At 37.7% G+C, this 26416-nt stretch overlaps 1 protein-coding gene across 2 annotated transcripts in view; it reads left to right on the plus strand.

The window, feature by feature from the left end:
- The window catches only part of igsf21a (immunoglobin superfamily, member 21a), a 194803-nt gene that overhangs the window by 120168 nt on the left and 48219 nt on the right, over positions 1-26416 (plus strand). For both annotated transcript variants that reach the window (XM_085407246.1, XM_085407247.1), the window contains one exon: positions 6544-6662. In XM_085407246.1, coding sequence (XP_085263372.1) covers positions 6544-6662 — 119 coding nt within the window. The remainder of the gene's footprint in view (positions 1-6543; positions 6663-26416) is intronic.

The raw sequence follows: 26416 nt of genomic DNA on the forward strand, positions 1-26416 counted from the left end.
GTAAAATATTTTAATGGTGGCACACGTCTTTCTAAAGATGTTTAAGTACCCTCTCACGACTCCTGTTTTCAAAGAAATGTGCATACAGTACACTATTGTAAGATATAATTGCAGGGTGAAGTGAAGCTTTGCATTTGTGATGAAGAATGAGTAATGGCTTCACAAATTAATGCACACTGAATGGGGCTTTAGAGTTATTTTAATCAACAGAAAGTCTGTGTGTGTGTGTGTGTGTGTGTGTGTGTGTGTGTGTGTGTGTGTGTGTGTGTGTGTGTGTGTGTGTGTGTGTGTGTGTGTTCTTTGTGCGTTTCGTTTCAATTTGGGCGTTTACCCTTCTTTCAGCAATACCTCCATTCTTTCTACCTTTTTGTCACTGTGCTCTGCTTTTTGCGTTTGTGTGGATTTCAATGCATAAATCCTAAGTACTTAGGGTAGCAAACAGCAGGACTATAGTGTTGGGTAAGGACAGAAAGATGAGCTACATCAGCACTTAGTATAATGCAACCACAAAGTAGTGAGTCTGTCACACTCACCGAATCACAGCATTATCCTGATTATTTTGTTTCATGCTCATTCATTAAGGAAACAGATGACTACACACCTCACTTCGCATCCCGTCCTCAGCAGTTTATCTCTGCTTTTCACCATCTTACAACTGCCAGTCTTTACCCATTCACCCATAATGCTTCAGGCCAGAAAGAGTATCTGACAATGTGCTAGTTAATTTGATGCAGAGATTGACTGGATGAGCTATCAGACACTACTCTGGCAAGTCTTCTCTTTTTCACTCTCCATCTAGGCAGTTGCATTTTCTTGCATTTGTAGGCAGAAGAAGTTCTAGAGGAAGGCCTGCATTACAGGAAAACTCCTAGGGGACAATCGATCTCTCTTTGCGGTGTGCTGTTTTTGCCGCTCCTCCATGGGGGCCCATTGATATCGACCGCCACTGTGTACCTGCTGTTTTGTGTGTGCGTGTTTTAACATAGGACATTTTGTAGTTTTCAGAAATTGTTTTTTTTTCTTTTTAATTTAATTACCTATATGTTTGGTTTGCTGATAATCTTTTTAGTTCCGATGGCTGAGAAAGACTTTGATTTAACTATCTGCTATGGTGTCATTGCCCAAACACCTTTTTACAACTGACTGAGACCCAAATTTTCACAACAAATGAAATAAATAAATAAATAAAAAAGACAAATATAAATAAATAAATGTGATGGTGCTACATTTTATTTGTTATAAACCTAGCTGATAAATGTTGTGCTGCTGTGGTTTAGTTGTAGAACAACTCAAAATAGCCATGTTTACTTAACAGTTTGTTTAAGCGCCCCTAATAATGCTGTTCACTAAACAACACGCATTTAACTGTGTTGATGGTTCTTGTGATGTATGGGTGTAATCAGAGCAGTAATATGAAAGAAAATAAATCAATACTAAAATGACTTTATTCTTTTTAAATTGAGATTCATACCAAACAAAAACTTCAAACATTAGCTGACCTTTTAATAGGAAATAAAAAAAAACAGCAATAAAGCTTTTTTAATAGCGTTGGAATCACATGTATAATTTCAGGGGGGGGGGGGAGGGTCTCAGTGGACCAGCACTTCTCAAATGCATGGAATCGAGGATTAGAGAGGATGCTGAAAATTTAATTCCACCAGTCTTAATATTTAAAAGAAGTCTCAGTGTTAGGAGTACAACCTTTCCTCTTTCCCAAGTCCAGACAGCTAGACACATGTGTCAAACTAGCTGTCAAACTGTAAGAGACTCCAAGCAGGTAGTCACTCAGAAATGGTTTGATTTGAGGTTTCTTTCTTCCACAAATTCTTCCACATCTTATCGTTATGGTCCTTCTTTTTGGACTTGGTAAGTTCCGTCTCTGTCTTGGTTTGAATCCATGTAAGCAGTACAGGGAGTGCAGAATTATTAGGCAAGTTGTGTTTTTGAGGAATAATTTTATTATTGAACAACAACCATGTTCTCAATGAACCCAAAAAACTCATTAATATCAAAGCTGAATGTTTTTGGAAGTAGTTTTTGGTTTGTTTTTAGTTTTAGCTATTTTAGGGGGATATCTGTGCGTGCAGGTGACTATTACTGTGCATAATTATTAGGCAACTTAACAAAAAACAAATATATACCCATTTCAATTATTTATTTTTACCAGTGACATCAATATAACATCTCCACATTCACAAATATACATTTCTGACATTCAAAAACAAAACAAAAACAAATCAGCGACCAATATAGCCACCTTTCTTTGCAAGGACACTCAAAAGCCTGCCATCCATGGATTCTGTCAGTGTTTTGATCTGTTCACCATCAACATTGCGTGCAGCAGCAACCACAGCCTCCCAGACACTGTTCAGAGAGGTGTACTGTTTTCCCTCCTTGTAAATCTCACATTTGATGATGGACCACAGGTTCTCAATGGGGTTCAGATCAGGTGAACAAGGTGGCCATGTCATTAGTTTTTCTTCTTTTATACCCTTTCTTGCCAGCCACGCTGTGGGGTACTTGGACGCGTGTGATGGAGCATTGTCCTGCATGAAAATCATGTTTTTCTTGAAGGATGCAGACTTCTTCCTGTACCACTGCTTGAAGAAGGTGTCTTCCAGAAACTGGCAGTAGGACTGGGAGTTGAGCTTGACTCCATCCTCAACCCGAAAAGGCCCCACAAGCTCATCTTTGATGATACCAGCCCAAACCAGTACTCCACCTCCACCTTGCTGGCGTCTGAGTCGGACTGGAGCTCTCTGCCCTTTACCAATCCAGCCACGGGCCCATCCATCTGGCCCATCAAGACTCACTCTCATTTCATCAGTCCATAAAACCTTAGAAAAACCAGTCTTGAGATATTTCTTGGCCCAGTCTTGACGTTTCAGCTTGTGTGTCTTGTTCAGTGGTGGTCGTCTTTCAGCCTTTCTTACCTTGGCCATGTCTCTGAGTATTGCACACCTTGTGCTTTTGGGCACTCCAGTGATGTTGCAGCTCTGAAATATGGCCAAACTGGTGGCAAGTGGCATCTTGGCAGCTGCACGCTTGACTTTTCTCAGTTCATGGGCAGTTATTTTGCGCCTTGGTTTTTCCACACGCTTCTTGCGACCCTGTTGACTATTTTGACTGAAACGCTTGATTGTTCGATGATCACGCTTCAGAAGCTTTGCAATTTTGAGACTGCTGCATCCCTCTGCAAGATATCTCACTATTTTTGACTTTTCTGAGCCTGTCAAGTCCTTCTTTTGACCCATTTTGCCAAAGGAAAGGAAGTTGCCTAATAATTATGCACACCTGATATAGGGTGTTGATGTCATTAGACCACACCCCTTCTCATTACAGAGATGCACATCACCTAATATGCTTAATTGGTAGTAGGCTTTCGAGCCTATAAAGCGTGGAGTAAGACAACATGCATGAAGAGGATGATGTGGACAAAATACTCATTTGCCTAATAATTCTGCACTCCCTGTAGTCAGGACTGTGGATAAGTGAACTATGGCTTTGTTTGCAAAAACAAAGCAATGGACTACATCAGCATTTACCATAATAAAACCAATTACCCAACACCACCACAGAGGGAGAGTCACTGTGCTATTCTCATCACTTTTATTCAGTAGTGTTAAAAAAAAGTGTTGCCTGTTATATACGTATTCCTCAAGTGCTATGGGAGAAAACCTCAGTGTTCCTATTCATAGTATCTATCCATTTTTCATTAGGTTTTCTAAACACTTGAAGAACCAGAGAAATAAAACACATGTAGAGCACTTGTCTAATCAGCAGGTACAAACTTCAAATGTGGTGTTTTATTTCCTATTTCTTAATTATTCATGGATCAAAGATGTGACAAATCATACAGTGGTCAGATAGAAGTCTCAGTAAACATGTCTGAAACAGGTCTCTCTTGTAGATGAGACATTAAGTCTCAATGGGACCCCCTGTATAAATAAAAGTTAAATAAAACAAACACACACAGACACACACACATACATACACACACACATATATATATATATATATATATATATATATATATATATACACATAGTCACACTGATTTGACTGCTCTCCAATAGGGAGCGCTCCTCTCCTCCAGACACGCACCTATATGCATACACACACAAAAACACAGCTGAACTCATTAAAGCCTGGCTGCTAAGAGCACCCTGCTGCTGTTCTAACAGAGGTCCCCGTCTGAAACACCCGAGCAGCAAGGACAATTGTCCCTGTTTTGTGGGCATAAATCACAGGAGCTAAATGTGACTAGTGGTGTCTCACTTTGATTATCACTGTTGACATATTAGCTGAGTACAGAATACAGATTGTGCTCTTGTTCTCTTTCAAAAATGGCCATTTGTTATTGCTGACTGGATAATCGCTGCCTGTTGTTTCTCTGCAGAATTACAGATGAAAAACAAGTATAGTGAAAGCTGTTTTCTGAAATATACTTTTAGGGTTTTCTTTTTTGTTTTTTTATAAGAACACTCTACACTTATCTTTCATAGAAAAAAGTGTCATACACCGGCAACAGGGTTGTCAAATGTACCAAAGACATTTGACAACCCTGTTGACCAAAGTCAGTGTATTTTCATTTGAAGGATGCAGACGATAGCAAAAGAGTGATACTTTTTGACTAAACTTTTTGACTTCTGAATTCTGACACTCAACTGATCTGTAATCTGAACTAAGGATTTATTCAGTCTATGTGAGACACTGATAAACTTTGTTTTGTGGGATCTTTTATTCTAACAGACATCGTCAATGTCCGATTAATTTATTAAAAAATGATGGATGAGCAAAAAACTGATACAGATGGACCCTTGGTCATTAATGGGCCTGCAAAAGGGGCTCGCTGTTCAACTTTTAGATTTGTTTGCGTGTGTGTGTGTTTACTGTCATAATCGTTCCTTGTAGTTAACTAGTTAAATCTAGTCAACTACAAGGAACCATTATGTGATGGGATCCTGACACCCTCGAATGCACCTGTAAAGTTTTGTGACTGTAACAAATCCTTTTTAAAATTTGGCCTTGTGCTCACCAGTTTAGAAAATATTACAGTTTCAGTTTAAGTAAGTCATTCACTATGTAGATAACTTCTTCATTTTCAACGATATTCTCTACCATTTTCCTGGTTGCTACTACAATAACATATTCCATAACAGAAACACTTCCTGAAGGCCAAACTTTGGTTTTCATGGTTTATGTTGGGTGGAGCACTGACGCTCTGGGTTTCATTGCTCAAGGGCTGGGCTGCAGTCATCTCTGGACTCTGGATTAATTTTGATAGCAATTATACACGTGCATTAGGGCTGTTTGATATAACGATATATATCGGATGACGATATAAAAACGTCTATCGTTTCATTTTACGCTATCGCTTGTTTCGTGGTGTCGCAAAATAAACTGTTTACAGCAATACTTTTTCAGCATTTTGATGGTCACTGTAGTGGCTATATTAATTTCTTAAAGTTCTCTCTCGGCAAAAACAGCACACCGCAAAGAGAGATCGATTGTCCCCTAGGAGTTTTCCTGTAATGCAGGCCTTCCTCTAGAACTTCTTCTGCCTACAAATGCAAGAAAATGCAACTGCCTAGATGGAGAGTGAAAAAGAGAAGACTTGCCAGAGTAGTGTCTTTCTTTATATTTAATATAACCACACTACTGACAGACAAGCGCCTGTTTTTATGCGTTGTTGTTAGCAACAACGACGGTAACACCATCGCATGTCCGCTTGTTTATGTTCCACATAAACCTTTCACAATAAAGCTCAAGATCCTGTTGAGACTTTTCAAAATAAACTGAATCACGTGAAAGAGCAGATTATTTACGGATGAGAATTAAAAAAGAGCCGCCAGGTGCTAAAAAATAAACCTTAGACTCAAACGTTAGAACAGGCTTTTCCCCGCAGCACGCCGTGTAATAAATACTCACAAAGAAAACGGCGGCCTTCACAACTTATGTCTAGAAATGTATAGTTTCATGCATCTGTTAAAACACTGGACTCCAGCTACATGACGCGCAGCCGGAAACACTTTCCGCAAGTCGAGCTGCCCGAGATTCACAGAATTTACAGAAAAAAAAATTTTCACAAATTTTTGTGATTTATATCGTTATCGGGACGATAGAATTCTTATATCGGGATATAAGATTTTGGTCATATCGCACAGCCCTAACGTGCATCATGACTGAACCTTTACAAGGCTGTTCTGTTGACACTGATTGACACATTCAGTTTTTATGTGAAAGTGTCATGGTTTGCACATTTACCTGACAAGCAAGAGTGCCTTGGTTTAATCCCGAGAGGAGACACAGATCCCTTGGGGATTGTGTCAGGAAGGTGTAAAAATCTCCCAAATTAAACATGTGGCACTACCTGCTGTAGTGACCCCTAGTGAATGAGGGAGCAGCTGGAAGTAGCTTCTGTGAACACAAATAGTTATCTTCCCATGTATGTACTTGCTAATCTAATTGTTTTGTTGTCAGATGTTAGTACAAAAATTGAAACATGAGTATCAACTCACAGTGTAACCCTTTACTTTGCAGACTCCCAGAGGTCAGGATCTCAGACAACGGGCCTTATGAATGCCATGTGGGCATCTACGACCGGGCAACAAGGGAGAAAGTTGTCCTGGCTTCAGGGAATGTTTTTCTTACGGTTATGTGTGAGTATCATCATTTTAAAAGCACCAAAAGTCAATGTCTTTTTGGTTAAAATGGGATGCTCGGGTGGGACATGTATTGCATGGTGAGGGACTGTTCAAAGTCTGCAGGTCAGACAGAGAGAAAATACTGAAAAACTGGTTGTGCTGCTCGCCTGCAGGCAAGGGAGAAGCCTCTTGATCACTCAAAAGACTGAAGCTTCAATATGCGGTGCCATAGGGGGATGTTTAAAAAAATGATACAGAGATACTGTTTTCCTGTATGTCAGAAGAAATCTTTTTTACCCCAAAAAGAAACAAAAATATTAAACAAGTGTTTAAAATAATGCAAAGTAAGTATTGTTTGCAGCTCCATTTAGCTCAAATTTCTAGAAGTTAGATATAATTTTACTGTCTTTAAAAAAAGGAGTATCCATTTCATTTCTTTGATAATACAGTGAGACAATCTTTCTATTTCAACGTTTATTTCCTGAACTAACCTTAAGTTGTGTGCGAAAAATATTTGCACATGCCCATCATCCCTGATCTTTCCTTCATTTGCCCTAATTTGAAGGAAAACATGTAGCATACTCGATAAAAATGAATATTTACATAATCAGATTTTTTTTTCTAACATGTGTGATCAGTTGTTTTGCACTTGGTATAATTTTGAGAATATCTGTTAGCACACTGCTGTGTGTCAGGGTTTTGTGGGATTTTCTTTTTTTAAATTTCAATTCAATTCAATTTTATTTATATAGCGCCAAATCACAACAAAAGTCGTCTCAAGGCGCTTTATATTGTATAGTAGATCGCACAATAATAGATACAGAGAAAAACCCAAAAATCATATGACCCCCTATGAGCAAGCACTTTGGCGACAGTGGGAAGGAAAAACTCCCTTTTAACAGGAAGAAACCTCCGTCAAAACCAGGCTCAGGGAGGGGCGGGGCGATCTGCTGCGACCGATTGGGGTGAGAGAAGGAAAACAGGATAAAGACATGCTGTGGAAGAGAGACAGAGATTAATAACAGATATGATTCGATGCAGAGAGGTCTATTAACACATAGTGAGTGAGAAAGGTGACTGGAAAGGAAAAACTCAATGCATCATGGGAGTCCCCCGGCAGCCTACGTCTATTGCAGCATAACTAAGGGAGGATTCAGGGTCACCTGATCCAGCCCTAACTATATGCTTTAGCAAAAAGGAAAGTTTTAAGCCTAATCTTAAAAGTAGAGATAGTGTCTGTCTCCCAAATCTAAACTGGAAGCTGGTTCCACAGAAGAGGGGCCTGAAAACTGAAGGCTCTCCCTCCCATTCTACTTTTAAATACTCTAGGAACAACAAGTAAGCCTGCAGTGCGAGAGCGAAGTGCTCTAATAGGGTGATATGGTACTACAAGGTCATTAAGATAAGATGGGGCCTGATTATTTTAGACCTTGTATGTGAGGAGCAGGATTTTGAATTCAATTCTGGATTTAAAAGGGAGTCAATGAAGGGAAGCCAAAACAGGAGAAATATGCTCTCTCTTTCTAGTACCTGTCAGTACTCTTCCTCCAGCATTTTGGATTAACTGAAGGCTTTTCTGTGAGTTTTTAGGACTTCCTGATAATAATGAATTACAGTAGTCCAGCCTGGAAGTAATAAATGCATGAACTAGTTTTTCAGCGTCACTCTGAGACAGGATATTTCTAACTTTAGAGATGTTGTGCAAATGGAAGAAAGCAGTCTTACATATTTGTTTATATATGTGCGTTGAAGGACATGTCCTGGTTAAAAATGACTCCAAGGTTCCTCTCAGCGTTACTGGAGGCCAAGGTAATGCCATCCAGAGTAAGAATCTGGTTAGATACCATATTTCTAAGATTTTCAGGGCCGAGTACAATAACCTCAGTTTTATCTGAATTAAGAAGCAGAAAGTTAGCAGCCATCCAGGTCTTTATGTCCTAATGTGTGTTATCTGGCTTCATGGATAGATAGAGCTGGGTGTCATCTGCATAGCAGTGAATATTTTTTGCAATGTCTTCTAATGATGCTGCCTAAGGGAAGCATGTATAATGTAAACAGAATTGGTCCTAGCACTGAACCCTGTGGAACTCCATAATTAACCTCAGTGTGTGAAGAGGACTCTCCATTTACATGCACAAATTGGAGTCTATTAGATAGATATGATACAAACCACTGCAGTGCAGTACCTGTAATACCTACAGCATGTTCTAATCGCTCTAATAGGATATTATGGTCGACAGTATCGAATGCTGCACTGAGGTCTAGCAGGACAAGCACAGAGATGAGTCCACTGTCAGAGGCCATAAGAAGATCATTTGTAACCTTCACTAAAGCTGTTTCTGTGCTGTGATGAACTCTGAAACCTGACTGAAACTCTTCAAATAAGCCATTCCTCTGCAGATGATCTGTTAGCTGTTTGACAACTACCCTTTCAAGAATTTTTGATATGAAAGGAAGGTTGGAGATTGGCCTATAATTAGCTAAGACTGCTGGGTCTAGAAATGGCTTTTTGAGTAAAGGTTTAACTACAGCCAGCTTGAAGGCCTGTGGTACATAGCCGATTATTAGAGATGGGTTGATCATATTTAAGATCGAAGAATTAATTAATGGCAGGACTTCTTTGAGCAGTTTTGTAGGAATGGGGTCTAAAAGACACGTTGATGGTTTGGAGGAAGTAATTATTGAAGTTAACTCAGAAAGATCAATTGGAGAAAAAGAGTCTAACTTAACATCAATGGTACTAAGAGTAGCTGTAGATAATATTACATCTGTGGGATGATTACTGGTAATTTTTTCTCTAATGATAAAAATTTTATTTGTGAAGAAGTTCATGAAGTCATTACTAGTTAAGGTTAAAGGGATGGTTGGCTCAGTAGAGCTCTGACTTTTTGTCAGCCTGGCTACAGTGCTGAAGAGAAACCTGGGGTTGTTCTTATTTTCTTCAATCAGTGACGAATAGTAAGATGTTCTGGCTTTGCGGAGGGCTTTCTTATAAAGCATCCCACTATTTCTCCAGGCTAAATGATGATCCTCTAAATTTGTGACACGCCATTTCCTCTCCAGCTTACGAGTAATCTGCTTTAGGCTACGTGTTTGAGAATTATACCACGGAGTCAGGTACTTCTGATTTGAGGTCTTAATTTTCACACGAGCTACAGTATCCAGAGTCGTACGTAGTGAGGAGGTAAAATTATTAACAAGATAGTCAACCTCTGTTGGAGTAGTATTCAGATAGCTGCTCTGCTCTGTGTTGGTACAGGGCATTGAAGATGATAACAGTGGGTGGATTATATTCTTAAACTTAGTTACAGCGTTTTCAGAAAGACATCTACTGTGATAAAGTCTACTCTCCACCGCTGTGTAATCAATTATTGTAAATGTAAATGTTATCAGGAAATGATCAGACAGGAGAGGGTTTTCAGGAAACACTGTTAAATGTTCAGTTTCTATGCCATATGTTAAAACAAGATCTAGAGTGTGATTAAAGTGGTGGGTGGGTTCTTTTACATTTTGAGAGAAGCCAATTGAGTCTAATAACAGATTAAATGCCATGTTGAGGCTGTCATTTTTAGCATCTACATGGATGTTAAAATCACCCACAATAATTATTTTATCTGAGCTGAGCACTAAATCAGATAAAAAGTTTGAGAAATCAGAGAGAAACTCTGTGTAAGGCCCAGGTGGACGATAGACGATAACAAGTAAGACTGGTTTCTGAGTTTTACAGCTGGGGTGGACAAGGTTAAGCATCAGGCTTTCAAATGAATTAAAAGTCTGTCTTGGTCTTTCGTTAATTAATATGACACACTAAATGACACACTAATCAGATGGATGTTGGCTCAGAGAGAAAACAATGGGAGTAGAGGCGGCAAGTGAATTATTTACCCTCACTCAATGAATACCAAAGATATCTTACAAAGAGGTGATTTTTATAGGTTGATGCAGTATTATTTTTTCTTGTTTAAGGATGTATTTTTTTTTCATTGTCTTAATGACATCAAGAATAGTTAAACATGTTCCCTGTATTCTTGTGGAGGGATAGGTCCTTGGGCTATGGAGGAATTGATTAAATTTCATTAATGATCGTTATCTTGAATTTCTGCCATCAGACGTTTATTGCTTCCTTCAAATATGAAGTTAAAAGAAATTTGGTTCCTGAGGGTGTGTTAGCAAGGATCATAAAATTGATCCAACTAACAATTCAAGTTGATAGGAAGACATCTTTCTACTATAAAAGCAACTGTTCAGAAGTCTTACCAATTTTCAATAAAGCACCTATTTTGATTTGATCTTTGATTTTTTATATTTATTTTTATCAAACATGTTCATTTAATTCACATGAATATTTGTTTTCTTCCATTTACCTTTTTATATTGTTGCCTCTTTGTTTCAATCACTAGAGGAGGTTTTGTGGTTTTGTGCCTGTAACCTATTGCTCAGCCTGTGCTGTAATTCTTGTATTTAAGTCCCTCTTACAACAGCTGCTTTGCTTGCCTCTGATGTATCAATTCCAGAGCAAAGACATGCTGTTCTCCATGTGGTCCTGTGGCTAATTAGCAATTGTAAAATTTTTCAGTGGAACACCAGAGAGGGACAGCATTTGACAACCTTACTCCAGTATTAAGATTTTTTTCTTTTGCCCCCAGGAACTGGTGATGTTTTCTTTTTCTTTTCATTTTAGTTCTTTTAACATATATATTTAAACTAAGCCTGTGACCCTTTTATTTTCTTTTTGGTAAGCGATCGGATAATTCTGTGTAGAGCCCTCCCCCACATTCCACATTTACTTAAGAGAAAGACTTTATCAATGAGAGAGGATTTGCTCAGTTAACTCTTTTGTGTTTCACTCTTGGATTGAAAGAAGAAAATGATGTGGTTGTCGGACGGCTGGAGCCCCCTTACTCAGCTGGGTCTTAAATCACCACTCCACTAGAAAGGAAGAAGAATGGCCCCTGGCATTGTAGCTAATTGCCGTCTAAACTGAAACAGAATTATTCATAACCTATTAGTGTGTCAAGTTCAATGGGAAGTAAAGAAAAAAGCAGAGAGGCAAAAGAAAGAAAATGAGAAAGAAAAAAGTCAATTAATAGGAAGCGGTACATGGTGAGTATTTTAATTTTTAAAAGGGCTTCATAAATAAGAATTATCATTTTAATGCATCTGCTGCCAAGAATTCAATCAATGAGTTTTAAAAGGCTAAACCCTGAACTCTTGACACTCACACTGCTGTCCTTCAATTTCTTGCAAGTTTGAGAAGTCTTTTTCCTGCACTCCTATGCTGTGAGGGATATCGCTTCCAGTAGATATTGGCCATAGTGTTAAAGACCAAATTGACTCAAACTGTAAGCAGTCATGTATTACAGTTAGAGTTGTACCAGTTGCAGTTATTTTGACTGATTCGAGTTTTTAGGAAACTCTGATCAGTTGATTTGGGTTTTAATCAGTCTAGGTGTACACTGCCTCTCATCCCATGACAGCAAGCATAGGCTCCAGCACCCTGTAACCCAGAACTGGAAAAGCAGTTAAGAGAATAGATGAATGGATAAAATCCGCATTACACTGCTTTGTGTATACATTCAACAAAATGTAAAGGAAGTAAGTGGAACTTACAGTCTCTTTTGTAAGAAGTGATAGCTAGGCCGCAAAGGTCAATGGTTGCAATAATTAACACCAGTTTCAGCTTCAAATGACAAAAATGATAGTATTGTTGCATATAACTCTGGTCCTGTAACAGGTGAACAGCATTGGATTTATTCAAATGCAAGTACCACTGATGCCTTCATAGTTAAAATACAGTGGTCCCTTGTTTATTGCGGGAGTTACATTCTAAAAATAAACCACGATACGTGAAGTCCGCGAAACAGCCAACTTTATTTTTTACCATTATTATAACCCCTCACTACACACTGTTTACACTTTTCTCAGACAGGCATAAACATTTTCACACTTTTCTCTCTTGTTTAAACACTGTCAAAGCTCTCAATAGAATGTAACCAAAGGCACCTGCAGGTGCTTTTGACGGTGCAAAATGTTTTGTCGACATTGTTGTGTTCGTTGGGGAGAAAACTTACAAACATACAGTACAGCACTTCAGCGTCACACTGCTAGCAATCAAAGATTTATGTAAATTTCGCAAGCTGGACGCATTCTGTACTGTACAGGAGACACAACACGAGATTGACTGACAATGGTCCACAGCCAATCAGGATGCAGAACACAATGCGCTGTTAAAAATAAATAAGTGCAAAATTGCACAAAAACAATCCGCGAAACAGCGAGGACACGAAAGGTGACCCGCTTTATAGCGAGGGATCACTGTACACATTTTGAACCACCAGTCAAAACAATAAGGCCTTTTCTCTTTAATTTTTTATACCTTTTTCATGTCCCGTTCTATGTAGAATAATTTGTCTGGTAGATTTGTATAAAGCAACGACGAAAGCCAGAATGGGAGACATTTTGGTGCATAAATTATAACATGTTATTCACATGTAATGAATTCATTATAGTGTGATTTTAAAACTTCACAGGACACACTTGTTTCCAGGCAGAAAAATTGATGTTTCATTCTGAGAGCAGTGACATATCCATTGCTGTAAAGCTAAGGTCATAATTTAAGGCTTTGGTGGGTGAAAAAAAATCAATATCTCTTTCCCCAATGGTAAAAATCCGGTCATTATTTGTTATTACCCAAAGTGATTTCTATGCGACATTCCAAAGATTACAGGGAAAGGGTATTTGTCTCATAATAACACATCCTGACCTTGGAAAGCTCGCTCCTAGTTGATCTGTGCATGTTGCTCAAAGCAATTAGCTTTTTGTGGTGCTGTGTGTTTGAGACAATGGTTTGGTAACGTGTGACATCTCCACAACATCATGTCATGTAATGTTAGAAATATTTTCGATTAATATTTAGGATGAATAAGATGTATTTGTAATCCGTGGATACAGGGATGAAGGTGTAGAGGGACTGATTACCTTCTCTTCCCATATAACTGGGATTTGCTTCAGTAATAGACATCTAACTTTAATTAAACACTGTGTATATTTAGGTGCTCATTTATAAATTCATGGGTGGGATTAATGGTGCACAAGCCAAGCCCTTGGACAGCAATGCCTGCAGACACAGCAGTTCAGTGCACGAGTAAGAAGAGTTTAGTGGCTGTGTGTGAATGCTTGCATGCCAGTTTGTGTGTTTATGCTTGGAGAAGCTTGTTTGGGTGGCAGGGTTTGATGGATTGTTAGTGAGCAATTGTTTCCTCTGTGTCCTGGACGTTTTGGGAAAATGAGGCAAACATCTTGGCCAGAATCGACACAAAGTGACAGTGTCCTAATTCTCCTCCCTCAGAAAGAATGCCAATTTTGTCAGACTTATCACTTGCACTCTGAAGTGTTTGCTATGTCGTCTTTTAGCACGCCTCAGGTCATCATAGGGGATTGTTTGAGAGTCCTTGATATGATTCTCCTCTACTCTCTCATTTATCCTCTGTGTCACGTTCCTGCTCATCACACTTAATGTTCTGCAGAGGGGTGTCACCACCAGAACATATTCAACTGATTCCATACAAAAGTGTTATATGCAAAAAACGATATGATCTTTGCCTTTTTGGCTACAATCTTATGTCAACATTATATCCATATTTTTCAGGAATTTGTGGAATCAGAGTTTTCAATCTAAAGATTTTTGTCAATGAAAAGGAATTTTCCACCATTTTTTTCTGTCACTTTGTGTCAAAAATTGTTCTTTTGCAATAATGGTGCTGTCAAAGATGTCCTTTGACATTGGTGTCTTGACACTTATTCCTTGATGCTAAGCAATAATGGTACTCTTGTAAAGAGCTGCAAAGTATAAACAATGAAGTAAGAGGGTTTGCAGCACAGCCAGAATCAAGGTTCATATTTTATTTTCTCTCACAGATTAGTGTTGGTGTTTTCTCTCTGTTTGCTTTCACTTGGTGGTTAGGTTTATGTTACTTTATGCTGCTTCTTTTTTCAGGCATCAAAAACTAGCTGATTGGGTTTGGTAACTAAAAATTACTTGTTTAAGTTTAAGAATGAAATATGGTCTTGGTTAAAATAATCCCTTTTACTGTATTAAACCTGAACATTGTCCTTATCCAGTGAGTCTCAGCATATTGGCTATAGGTCCTTTATCGGCATTTGTATGCGATGGGTTTGGAGTGAGTCCTGTCTCAGTAAATTCCATAAAAGACTTTGTATCACAACATTGATGTTAAACAACACCCTGTCCATGTCAGTGACATCCCAGCAACTTCAACAAACAGCAAATTCAATTCAGTATTATTTATGTAGCACCAAATCACAAAAACAAAAACATTTACCTAAATTTACCTAAAGACCTTTTAATAATATAGAGAAAACATAGAAAAGCTCAACAATCAGATCCCCTATGAGCAAGCGCTCTGGAGACAGTGGACAGGAAAAACTCCCTTTTAACAGGAAGAAACCTCCAGCAGAACCAGGGACAGAGAGGGGCAGCCATTGGTTGGGGGTGAGGAGAAGAAAACACGACAATATGTGAGGATAAACAGACTGTAATTTTAGTTTCCTTTTAAACTGCTCTTTGATTAGACTTAAGCAGCATTGTTACTTGGTTTGGTGTAAGAAAAGATCAAAATTTGATTTAAATGGACTATTTCACAATGCTCACCACCAGTGTTGGTCAAGTTACTTGAAAAAAGTAATCAGTAACTAATTACTGATTACTTCCCCCAAAAAGTAATCCCGTTACTTTACTGATTACTTATTTTCAAAAGTAATTAATTACTTAGTTACTTAGTTACTTTTTAAAAACACGATTTACAACCTGAATAGGTGATAAATCGATAGACCTTTCAGCCCAATTCTACTTTTTCTACATAACCTGTCATACAAAATGTAATCAAATGGAAAGGTCCCTTTTTAAAACTTGTTTTATTTGTTTTAATCTTTTAACTTTATGCATCAAGCAAAAATGTAATTATATGCAACATTCTCTGACTGGAAGAGATTTGTTTAATATTTAAACCTATTTTCTGCACATTCCAGCACATAAACTATATATTTTTTTTTTCGTGTTTATACTCACTCTTTCAAATAGATGCAAGAAAACACAGCAAAAAAGAAATAAAGTCAAAAACTAGCGGTCCTTTTGCTCTATGTTCACCTGTAAAGCAGGAGTAGGGTAGGCGGAGGTTTACCCTGGTACAGGTGTGCCGCGGCGGTCAGTGGAAGAATCCGCGAGTTTCTCTGTGAATTTCCCATTACGTCGTAGCGCACTCGGTGCTTGCTTGGAAGTTTAGGGGGGTTTTTTCGCTGTAAAAATAAGTTTTCTTCCCACGCACAACGGACACTAATGTTTTTGTCACTTTTTATGGAACCAAACTTAAAGTAAGGTCAGTACTTCCACGCTTTAAACACTGCATGCTCATACTAGGTCTCTCTTGGAAATTAGATTTTTAATCTCAATGAGATTTTTTACCTGGATAAATAAAGGATTAATAATACTCTCCAGCACTCGATATATGAGCCACTGTTGATCCGCACACAGCTGTTGTCACGAACGTCGCACTTGCTTACGTCACTGTCATGAGACATTCTTGCAAAAAATCACGGTTTTAGTAATGCAGTAACGCAGCGTTCCTATGGGTAAGTAACGGTAATCTAATTACCGTTTTTGCAATAGTAATCCCTTACTTTACTCGTTACTTGAAAAAAGTAATCGGATTACAGTAACGTGTTACTGCCCATCTCTGCTCACCACAATGTTAAATGTTAAAATGCTCTGCTTAATAGGTTGCTAGGATGATATTTCTGATCTGAGGACATGTGGAAAAGATATATCTATGAAACATACTTACACTTGAAATTTACTTCTTTCAAAGTTTTGCTGACTGACAAGAAAAAAAGACGCATATCTCACTATGAGGAAATGCTGCAATAAACATTAGACTATCCTTTGAGGAGTGTTTTTTCCGCTTCTCTAACTTGAGCAGCTTATAGAGCCAATATAATATGTTGGCTTGGAGCCCACTGTACTAAAAAAAAGAAGAAGAATTAAATGAATTCAGTTGAATTATTAAATGTCTGCCTTTGTGAAAACCCTGTGGTAATAAATGAGGCAAAAGTAAACAACCCATGGGCTTCCTCAATGATTCTTTTAACCCAACATTGAACTGACAGTCTGTGTGTCACTAATTCAAAGTAAAGGAATTTCTCTCTGATTTTTTTTTGGGGGGGGGCTCCCTTCCATATTCAGTTTTGTCAGAAAATATCCCCTTTACGCGTTTTTGCTTTTTTCAAAACGCACTCAAACATGAAATCTTTTATTAACAGAGAAGCAGGGTTTTTAACCTTCATTGGTAAAACAGTGAAATATTTTGCTCCAATCTTGCTACTAATGAGCTTCAACTGGGTTGCGGCATAATCTTGAAATCACATTTGGAGCCATACTGTATCTCATTTGAGGCCACATTAACAACAAGCCATTTTTACCCTCTAGCTCATTCAGTGCCTCATTCAGTTGACATTCACCAGGCACTCATCAGCAGGGCGGCCAACGCATGCCAAGGCTGAAGCCTCATGAGTAAGCCTGTTTTCATACCAAGAGATTTCACACAACAAACAAAAAACAAGCATCTGATGCTTGCGTCATATCATCTGCTTATATTCTGTCCACTAAAAGACTTTAGGATGCAATATTTGGCCTGACATAGTCTGCATGAGCTATCATGACACACCGTCTAGCTGTTTTCACAGATGCACTTAGAAGTTTAAACTTAAACGTGGAGAATACAAATGTTTGTTGCATTTGGTTCTAACATTAAACATTCTTTAATCCATGTGCAGTAATAGTCTAGTAAATTCTCACTCAGGGAGTGGGAACTGCACTCTATGCAGGAAACTCCCTCTGCTTTACTAAACGTGAACAGAATTGCAAACAAGTCTGAAGCAGGTTATTTCCCGCTATGTGCAGTTAAAAAGGGCAACTTCGTACAATATACCAACACAGTTCTCCAACATTTTAAGGAGTTTATGTGTAAAAAGAGCTGATGTAAGCCAGTTATGTGCACTGATTAAGTTTCTTTTGCCTTTGTATGCATAAAACTATAAAGCAGCAAAAGTAGAGGTAGCAGTAAAGAATCCTTTGAGATCTGATGGGCAAAAAGTATCTAAAAACTTACATCATAGGAAGTGCTATGATATTTCAAACACTAAGCTCTGCTAAAGACATGGATGGATAAATATGATAACATTTTCCCATTTTATACTGTAATTATTTTCTCAAATACAAAGTCATATGCTTGATGTGGTTACAGATTTTAATAGTAAATGATGTTATCTATTGTCACAAGAAAGGATTCCAGGATTCAGTTATCTTTTTGGGAGCACTCAGTTTTTTAATCTTTTGACTCATTCCATCCATCATTAACTGCTAGCTTAGTTTTAGTTGAATGCGGTGCACTAGGATTAGTTTGCAGATCATTGGCAAAGACAGGCAGAGTGTCTAGGAAAGGGAAAAAATATTGAGGAAAGTATAATAGCATTATTATCCAGCCAAAGCATTTCTGTGCTGCGCATCAGTCCTATGTTCCCTATATTAAATAGTGCTAAAACACAAAAGTGTGGGTTTTTTTTCAACTGCATTATTTTAGGGTATCTATTTTCATCTCCCTTGTACACACTTAATAGCATGAGACCTTGCAGGCAAAAGTTTTGCTTCTCATTTTGAATTTAGCCTGTCCTGAGTAGACCCTGCGTGACTGTAGGTTAGCACTGTTAAAGAGCCAAAACTTGGGCTGTGTCGAGTACATTTTGCCGTAAACAAATACCATTTTCCTCCATGTGACATCAAGGGATGTTTATTAAACCCCAGAAGGCACAGCGTCTTCTGCCTGTAAAGCATTAATCATTTCTGCATGCACCTCTATATATAATCCGAGCCATGGCGGAGCAGCTGTGGAGGACATCATGCAAAGATTGTTCTACTATATTAACACTAGAGAGTGAAACATCACTTAAAGTAAGCGAGTTGAATAAAATAATGGTCAAGTCAAGGTTGTAGACTTGTCGGTTGCATTGAGACAGTGTTTTAGACAAGAGGAAGCTTTCAGCAAATCAGCATTTTTTTTTCAAAGCACCATGCCATAATGCAGAAGTATACATCTTCAAATGGCTCCAAAAGTCTTTAAACCATCACTTCAGAATAACCTTGTGAAGTCTTTCATGATGCAGCCCTTTCTTGTTTTCTTGGGTAGCACTCCTACCTTTATCCTAGGACATGTATGCCTGATACTGAACACGGTGCCTCCCCAGTGTCTCCTTGTGGTTCTCTGAATGCTGTGAAGTGTAAGCTTCATTCCTTGTGGTGCGTCTCCCTCATTCCCTTCACTCCCTCTCACTAAGGATGTCTTCATCACTTGCTGCGCTCTGCTCCCCACCTAGGTCCCATCTTTTGAGCATGGATGACAGAGTAGGCGACAGAGGAGAAACAGCTTCGCCTCCCCAGAGACAAACTACTGATTTTACCAAAGGATAAAAAAAAAACACTCTTTGTTGCGCTACCTTTTACCCCAATATCACCTTGCTTGATAATTCTCCTTTTCTGTGGACTTATCTGCCTAAAATAGTTTTTGACTTCACAGTGTTTAATTATTTATTTCCCAAGTTTGCCAAAACTTATCATTGTTATTCTTTTCCTTGTAATTATTCATTCATTCATTTTAAGAAATGATGCTTATTTTGATTCATTTTCCAAGAGACAGCTGAGTTAGAAAAAAGAACAACTAAAAAGACTGAGCTCCTTTGTTATTTAAGTGTACAATTTGATTCATTTTTAGCCCTAATATGAAGATAATAAATGAAATAAAATAAAATAACTAAAAATGAAAGGAAATAAACAGGTCACTCATCTGTAACCGTGCCTATTTGGTTTTCTAATAGTTCTCTTTATTTTGTCAGGAATGTTTTGTAAGAATTATGCTCAACTAAAATATTTCAATCCAAAAGCCAGAAAGTCAGTGAGCTCAGGATAAGGCCTTGAAAGACGTAAAAGACATGTTTTCTTTCCATTACATCTGTAGAACATATAAAACATTTTTTAGAACATATTGATGGATGGATAATAGTGAACCGTAGGCTGTGTTTATGCTGTTAGAGGATAATTTCAATACACACTGTGGTGAGAAATTTGAACTCAATACCTGTTTTAATATAGAAAAGAGAAAAAAATGAAAGAAAAACACAATTCCTTGAATCATACTGTCATGGTCATGGGTTTGGGGACCCAGTGTTTTTGTGTTTCCTGGTTTTTTAATATTCTTTCAATTAGTTTCTGGTTATATTTGTTGGTTCTAGTCCTAGTTTTTGTTACTGTGCCTCCTCTGTCTTTCATGTGTCACGTCAAGTCAGTTATGTTCTCATATCTGTTCATCCCAGAGTCGAGTCTGTGTCTCAGCTTGTTTCTCGTGTTTCCTGTTTTATTTTAATCATCCCTAATATTGTTTTTAGTGCGTTCAATGTTCCTTCCCTGTCATGTGTCTCTGATTAGTCCCAGCTGTGTTTTCCTTCTGTTTCACATCTCCATGTTATCCTTGTGTATTTAGTCTTCTCTTCTCCCCTGTTGGTCCATCTGCTTATCTCCCCTCGAGTTTCCAAGTTTCAGGTTTTCCAGCTCTCAGGTTTCAAGATTCAGGTTTTTCTCTATGTATCTACTGATTTGGTGATTTGGTGTTTAGCTTTTCCCAGTTTAGTTTTATTAGTTTATCTTAATATTTTCTTAATATTCTCTTCCATCTCCGTCATCTGCATTTGGGTCCACACTTTCTCATCCTCGTGCTGTGACACATACAATAAGGGTATCCAGCTGCTCTGTTATGCTGTGAGAGGCATGATGCTAGATTGTTTGGGTCTGCATATCTCTAAGCGTGATTTTAAATAAATACAAACTTGTTTTAAGTGCTCACCTGGTGTCTTCCAGAATAGCACTTTCAACAGGCCGCTGAGGGGGTCACTGAATGGTTTGACAAGTATGAAACTTGTGCCAATCATATGTTTTGGCCTTCAAAGTCACCAGTTACTTGACCCAGTTTAAAAGTTATGGGAAATTTTGGTCAAACATTAGAGAACCCGATACTTTATGAAAACACCAAATAAAGAAATATCCTGAGGAAGAATGGTGTTCCAGAAACTTACATGCCAAGGACGCTGTTCTATAGACACATAGACGCCAAGATTTTACAGAAACACTGTTAGGTTTTCCTGACATTTGTCACTAAAAAGCAGATGATTATTAATATAGTGCTGCAAGGACTTGTTGTTCAGCACAGTCTGATGTTTGCTGTCTTTTTTAATGAATGAATCCCTTATTCCTTACAGTCACACTTTTCTGCCTTGACGTGGACTTAAATAGCTTATGTTGTTTTGCCTCTTTGTGTTCTGAGAGATTCTACAGTTTTTATATTGTTATGTAAATAGTTTTCATTTTATTTAAATATTACTAAACAATATTTTTGTGTTAGGTATAAGCTAGAAACACACATATGAGGTCTCCAAATGTTGTTTAGTTTAGTTAATCTTTCCAGTTTCATACTTGAATGGTGGAATGTGGCACATCCTTCCAAAAATGGTGCCATGTGTCTTTCCCTGTGGTCTCTGCACTTTGAGATTTGACACTCGTCTTTACTGCTGCACAAAGGACTGTGGGACAGGCGATAAATTTGTGGGGAAAGAAGAACTGCAGGTTTAGGCGCCCCTGAAAGCAGCCTCTGGGCATGGATCGAATTGATTTCTTTTGAGTATACCAATTTTTCTAAACTTGAATAGGAATCAGAGCTGGGGAAGGTAAATGGAAAATTTAATAGGGAAACTCATTTTATACTGGGACCCTTATTATGCATGAAATCCATCAATTTAGGGATTGGAAGAGGAAAACCTACATTAATTTTCGAAATGTCTGATCTAAATTAGTCATAGTCAGAATAAAAGGATACAGTCACCATCTTTTGAGAAATGTGTATATATATAAAAAAAACATAAATAAGCTTGTGAAAAGTTAGCAAGTTAGCTTTAGAAGATAATTAGCAGCTGGATGAATCTCTGTCACCCCAGGCTTTTGTAAATCAATTAAAATCGTTCTCTGTTTGATTGTTTAGCCAAACATGGCCCTTTAGTTTGAAGGTTGACCTAGACCTCTGTATATATTATTATCCTGGAACCACAGGGGTTTACTATACATAAATGACAATATGACTTTTTTGAGGTATTGTTGGGTTATTTTCTGATTCCAAACATGGTTTAATTGAGGAACTTCCATATTTCAAAGCAGAACTTGTGTTGATAAATGTAGAAATACAAATAAAAGCATAAGCAATGTGACAGCTTTGAAAGAGCCAAATACCTCTTTGATGATTCCGGGGGTTTTTTTTTAGGAATTAACCACTAATTGGCACCACACTCTAGTAGTTAACACTGCTTTTGTTCTCTCTGTCGTCTTCTGCGCTCATCATTTCAGTACCAGTAATTGTACCATGGGGAGCTTTTGCACAAATTCTTGGGTTTTTATAGTAAAAACTACCCATATGGAAAAGAAATAGTAAAAACTTATATGTGATTACTCATGAAAGTGGCCACTTTCATGAGTAAATCATACAAGGCTTACATGATTTACTCATGAAAGTGGCCACTTTCTCATTACTTTCATACATTGTTTTAATAAGTATCCAAAACATACAAGTTTCATTATATAATTTTTCAAGGGATCTTATATCTGTTTTCACTCTTATATGCTTTTCATACAAGTTTCACACAAGACAGATACAAACTTTATAAGATTTATATATATCTTTTCCATATGGGTATCCACTAGAGCATTTCATATAGGGATGAATAATATATCCTCATGTGTATATATTGCAAGTCAACTGACTGAAATCCCACAACAATGAATAAAATTTGTGTGTTTCATACTTTTTAAAGTTACTAAAGTGTAAAATGGTGCTGGGAACATTCCTCAGAGAAGTTGGTCCAAATTGACATGATCGCATTATATAGACGCTGCAGACTAAACTCCTTGTTATGTTTAAGAAACCAGTTGGGCATAATTTGAGACATGGCTGGAAACAGAAGATGAATACAATGTTTTTATAAAGTGATGGACATGGTCAGCAGGAATACTCAGCTAGGTTCTGGTGTTTCACCCTCTAAAGCCTAAAGTTTGTTGAGAGAAGAGAGAGTGAGTGAGTGTGAGGGAGATCTACACAAAACATATTTTATCAGGCATTTGGGTTCTTTTTACCATGTTTTTTAATTATTTTGTTTTGGCAGTTTGTGGTGTTGTTTTCTGTCTTATTTGTCAACATTTGGATGTGGCGCCCTGCCTGGGAATAACGTAATGGCCCTACTATCACAGAAAAAGCAAGTTGATGCTTTCAGGAACCGTTAGGATTTTTGTCAGTTGCACCAATGGTTGCAGTAATGTAAGCTAAAAGTTTGACTCAAAACCGACGGGAGCACCCGTTAAACAACGCTCAGTTGGTATTGAGCCACGAACCTCAGCCTGAACTGTTGATACAAAGTAGAATTGATGCATGCTTTCATGCCTTTTCCATCCAATTCTGAACCTGCTATCTGAATGTTACAGCAGAAGTCAAGACTTATTAGACCACACAACCTTTTTCCAATTTTCTCCAATGTTGGTTTACCCATACAAGTTTTATTCATTGGGTGCCGGGTGTGGCACCCAAGGTGGTCCTCTGCTGCTGTGGAACTCATCTGCTTCTAAGTTTGATGTGTTGTGTACTCAGAGTTGCTATTCTCCATAGCTAGATTGTAAGAAGGGGTTATTTGAGTTGATGTTGCTTTCCTATCAGCTCAAAGCAGTCTAAGCATTCTCCTGACCTTTGGCATCACCAAGGCATTTCTGCCCAAAGAACTGCTGTTCACTGGATATTTTCTCTTTTTGGGACCATTCTTTGTAAATCCTAGAGATGGCTATGCAGGAAAATCCCACTAGATCAGCATTTTCTGAAATACTCAGGCCAGGCCATCTGGCATCATGCCATGTTCTAAGTCATTTAAATTACCTTTCTTCCCCATTTTGATGCTCAGTTTGAACTTCAGCAGGTCGTCTTGACCATGACTATATGCTTAAATGCACTGAACTGCTTACATTTGATAGTGTGGTTAAATATTTGTATTAATGAGCAGGTAAACAGGTTTAACTAATGAAATGCCAATGTATTGTATATATCTGTAAAATAAAAATAAAATATATAGACTTAGGTATTCTGTATATAAGGCAGCATAGTGTGTTTAGTATACTAGTTTTGAATCACAGGGGCAGCTTTCTTGTGGTTTGCTAGAAAAGGGTATATTGGTTGTGGAAGTGTTCTTTACACATGCTAAATAATTCCTTTTTCTCTGTAGTATGCTACCACAGTGTGTTTGGGTGCAAGAACCTTTTTTCATGCAGGGGGAAATGGTCGTTGTCATTGTCACACCACACTAGGTAATTGCCAGAAATGATATGTTTGTAAATATGGACACAAGGCGAAGGCGAGGAACCACCTCAGTTAATTCAAACAAATTCAAGATTTTTATTTTATGTCCTGAATGCACAACATTTACCACATGACTCAATGACACAAGCAACATGAGCACATGCTGCATGTGTAAAGAATATGAAATCTTTATTGTAGTTCAAAAATTCAGTGTGCTAAAGAGTAAGAATAGAATTCAGTAAAGACTGTAGACTCAATAAAAGAAGGAAATTACTGCACTAAAGAAAAAGAGAGATGAAAAAATATATAAGGACCTTGGTTTGATGTGAAGGTCTTTTTTAAGCATTAGTTTTCTGCATTTACACTTAATAAATTCATTTTATGCATTACTAATAGAAAGAAATGACAACAAATAGAGTGATTTTTAATTAAAAAGAAAAAACTATTTGGAAATGCATGGTTTTCACTGATCGTAAGAATACAAATTGTCATTTGAAAAGTCAAGGAAATATATGTGAGACACAGAACAATTAAAAAGGTACTCAAAATAAACAAATAAATAAACTGAAGTAATGTCCAACTCCCATCAGTTTAGAAATACCTTACAATTTAGGATTGGTACATAGAATTCAACCACTCCTTAATCCATCCTTTTTGTATTTATGCATTCACACAAGTCAGCCCTGCAGTAGATCTATAGACTGACCTCAGTGACTGTTCTTAGTGGTCAACGTTTCAATATTTAGAAGTAAATTAATTGATTAGATTTGAGAGAATGATTTTATTCTAATTATACTGCACGCTGATGCTCACCCTAAATTACTTATGTGGAGATAATCTTGCAAAATCTGGGTTGCTCATGCTCGTACAAAGGTTCAGCAGTCTTAGATGGCTTATGCAGAAACACTTAATGAAGTTCGGCTGAGGAGAATAAAGTTCAGCAATATAGGGTGACACATATAAAGGCACCACCCACTCTAAAGGTAATACTTAAAACAAGGTGTGTTTACATCTGCATGTCTGCACAGCTGCACATTCCTATGAAGTTTAACAAAGAGTCGCCAAGTCCAAGGAGGAAGATAATATATTGAAAGCAAGGTTTGGTCTTATATATGAAGTCCTTGATGCCATGGATACCAAAGAAAATGCTGAATTGTGACATTTTTTCATGCCTGCATGCTCGGTATGAATTTTTTTTAAGCTCAAGAAACATGTCAGCTAGTAGAACTAATTTAGTTCTGCAGTTTAATTTCTCCTGATGGTGTCAGATGCTGTCACTAAGTAATCTGATATTTAACTATGTAGTGATACACCAAGCTAACTTGTTTTGTATTATTTTAAAACAAATATGTTAGATATTGTAAAGTTTTTTTGCCATCAAGGACTGACAGATGCAGCTGTTTTTGGCTAAGAAATAAGTAGATTTTGAGTTGGACTTGATTTAAAAAACAAACAAACCCAAAAACAACAACAAAAAAAGAAAACCTTCAAAACTGCCATTCAATCCAAGCAGACAGATATAGGTTGCAGATTTCCCACATCAGCAGTTGATTTTAAACCTCAGCTAATCCCAAATCATTTCAGGCAAATTCTTGAATAATGCAGGCGAGAGTACAGAATACGGCATTCTTTTATAATTTCACTGAGGGAGCGGTGGTAATATGCGAATACATAAAGTTTGTAATGCATATGATCTTTTCAGGAGATGGGTAATTCATATTGCACTGTATTGATAATATTTTTTTTCTGAGCTTGACAAGCAAATACTCTTCAAATCCACAATATTCAACATTTCACGAGGTGCCAGATTGAAACCTTGCAACAGAACTGAAGCTTCACGTAAATCAAATTATGGGATAATGGAAAGTAGGTGCAGACATATCTCAAACCTCATGTGTGCCAAAGTCAATATGTTTGTCAGATTGTCCCTGAACAGAGTAACAGTGCTCCATAAATGACTCCTTGTTCCATATAATGAAGATTCTTTCAGCTGGCTCTTCCTGCTGGCTGTGACTTTGCCCGAGAGCATATTCTCACTTGTTCTATCCTATTGTGACTCAATGGCTGTGGAATAGAAACAGGCTCACAACCTGACTTACAATTATAGCTTGGCTATTTCTGTCTGAACACGAGAGGTTGCTTCTGCTCAAGTGTTTCTGCTCTTATATGAGGACAAACTAAGCCAGATTTGTTAAGTCAGTAAATAATTATTCTTCTAAAAGGATTATGTCCAGTTAACTGGTTTTGTACAACTCGTTATGGGTTAAAAAT

Source organism: Rhamphochromis longiceps, linkage group LG5 (genome assembly GCF_057381845.1).
Source record: "Rhamphochromis longiceps isolate RC_006_pf linkage group LG5, R_longiceps_female_GT1.1, whole genome shotgun sequence".
NCBI classification, from domain to species: Eukaryota; Metazoa; Chordata; class Actinopteri; order Cichliformes; family Cichlidae; genus Rhamphochromis; species Rhamphochromis longiceps.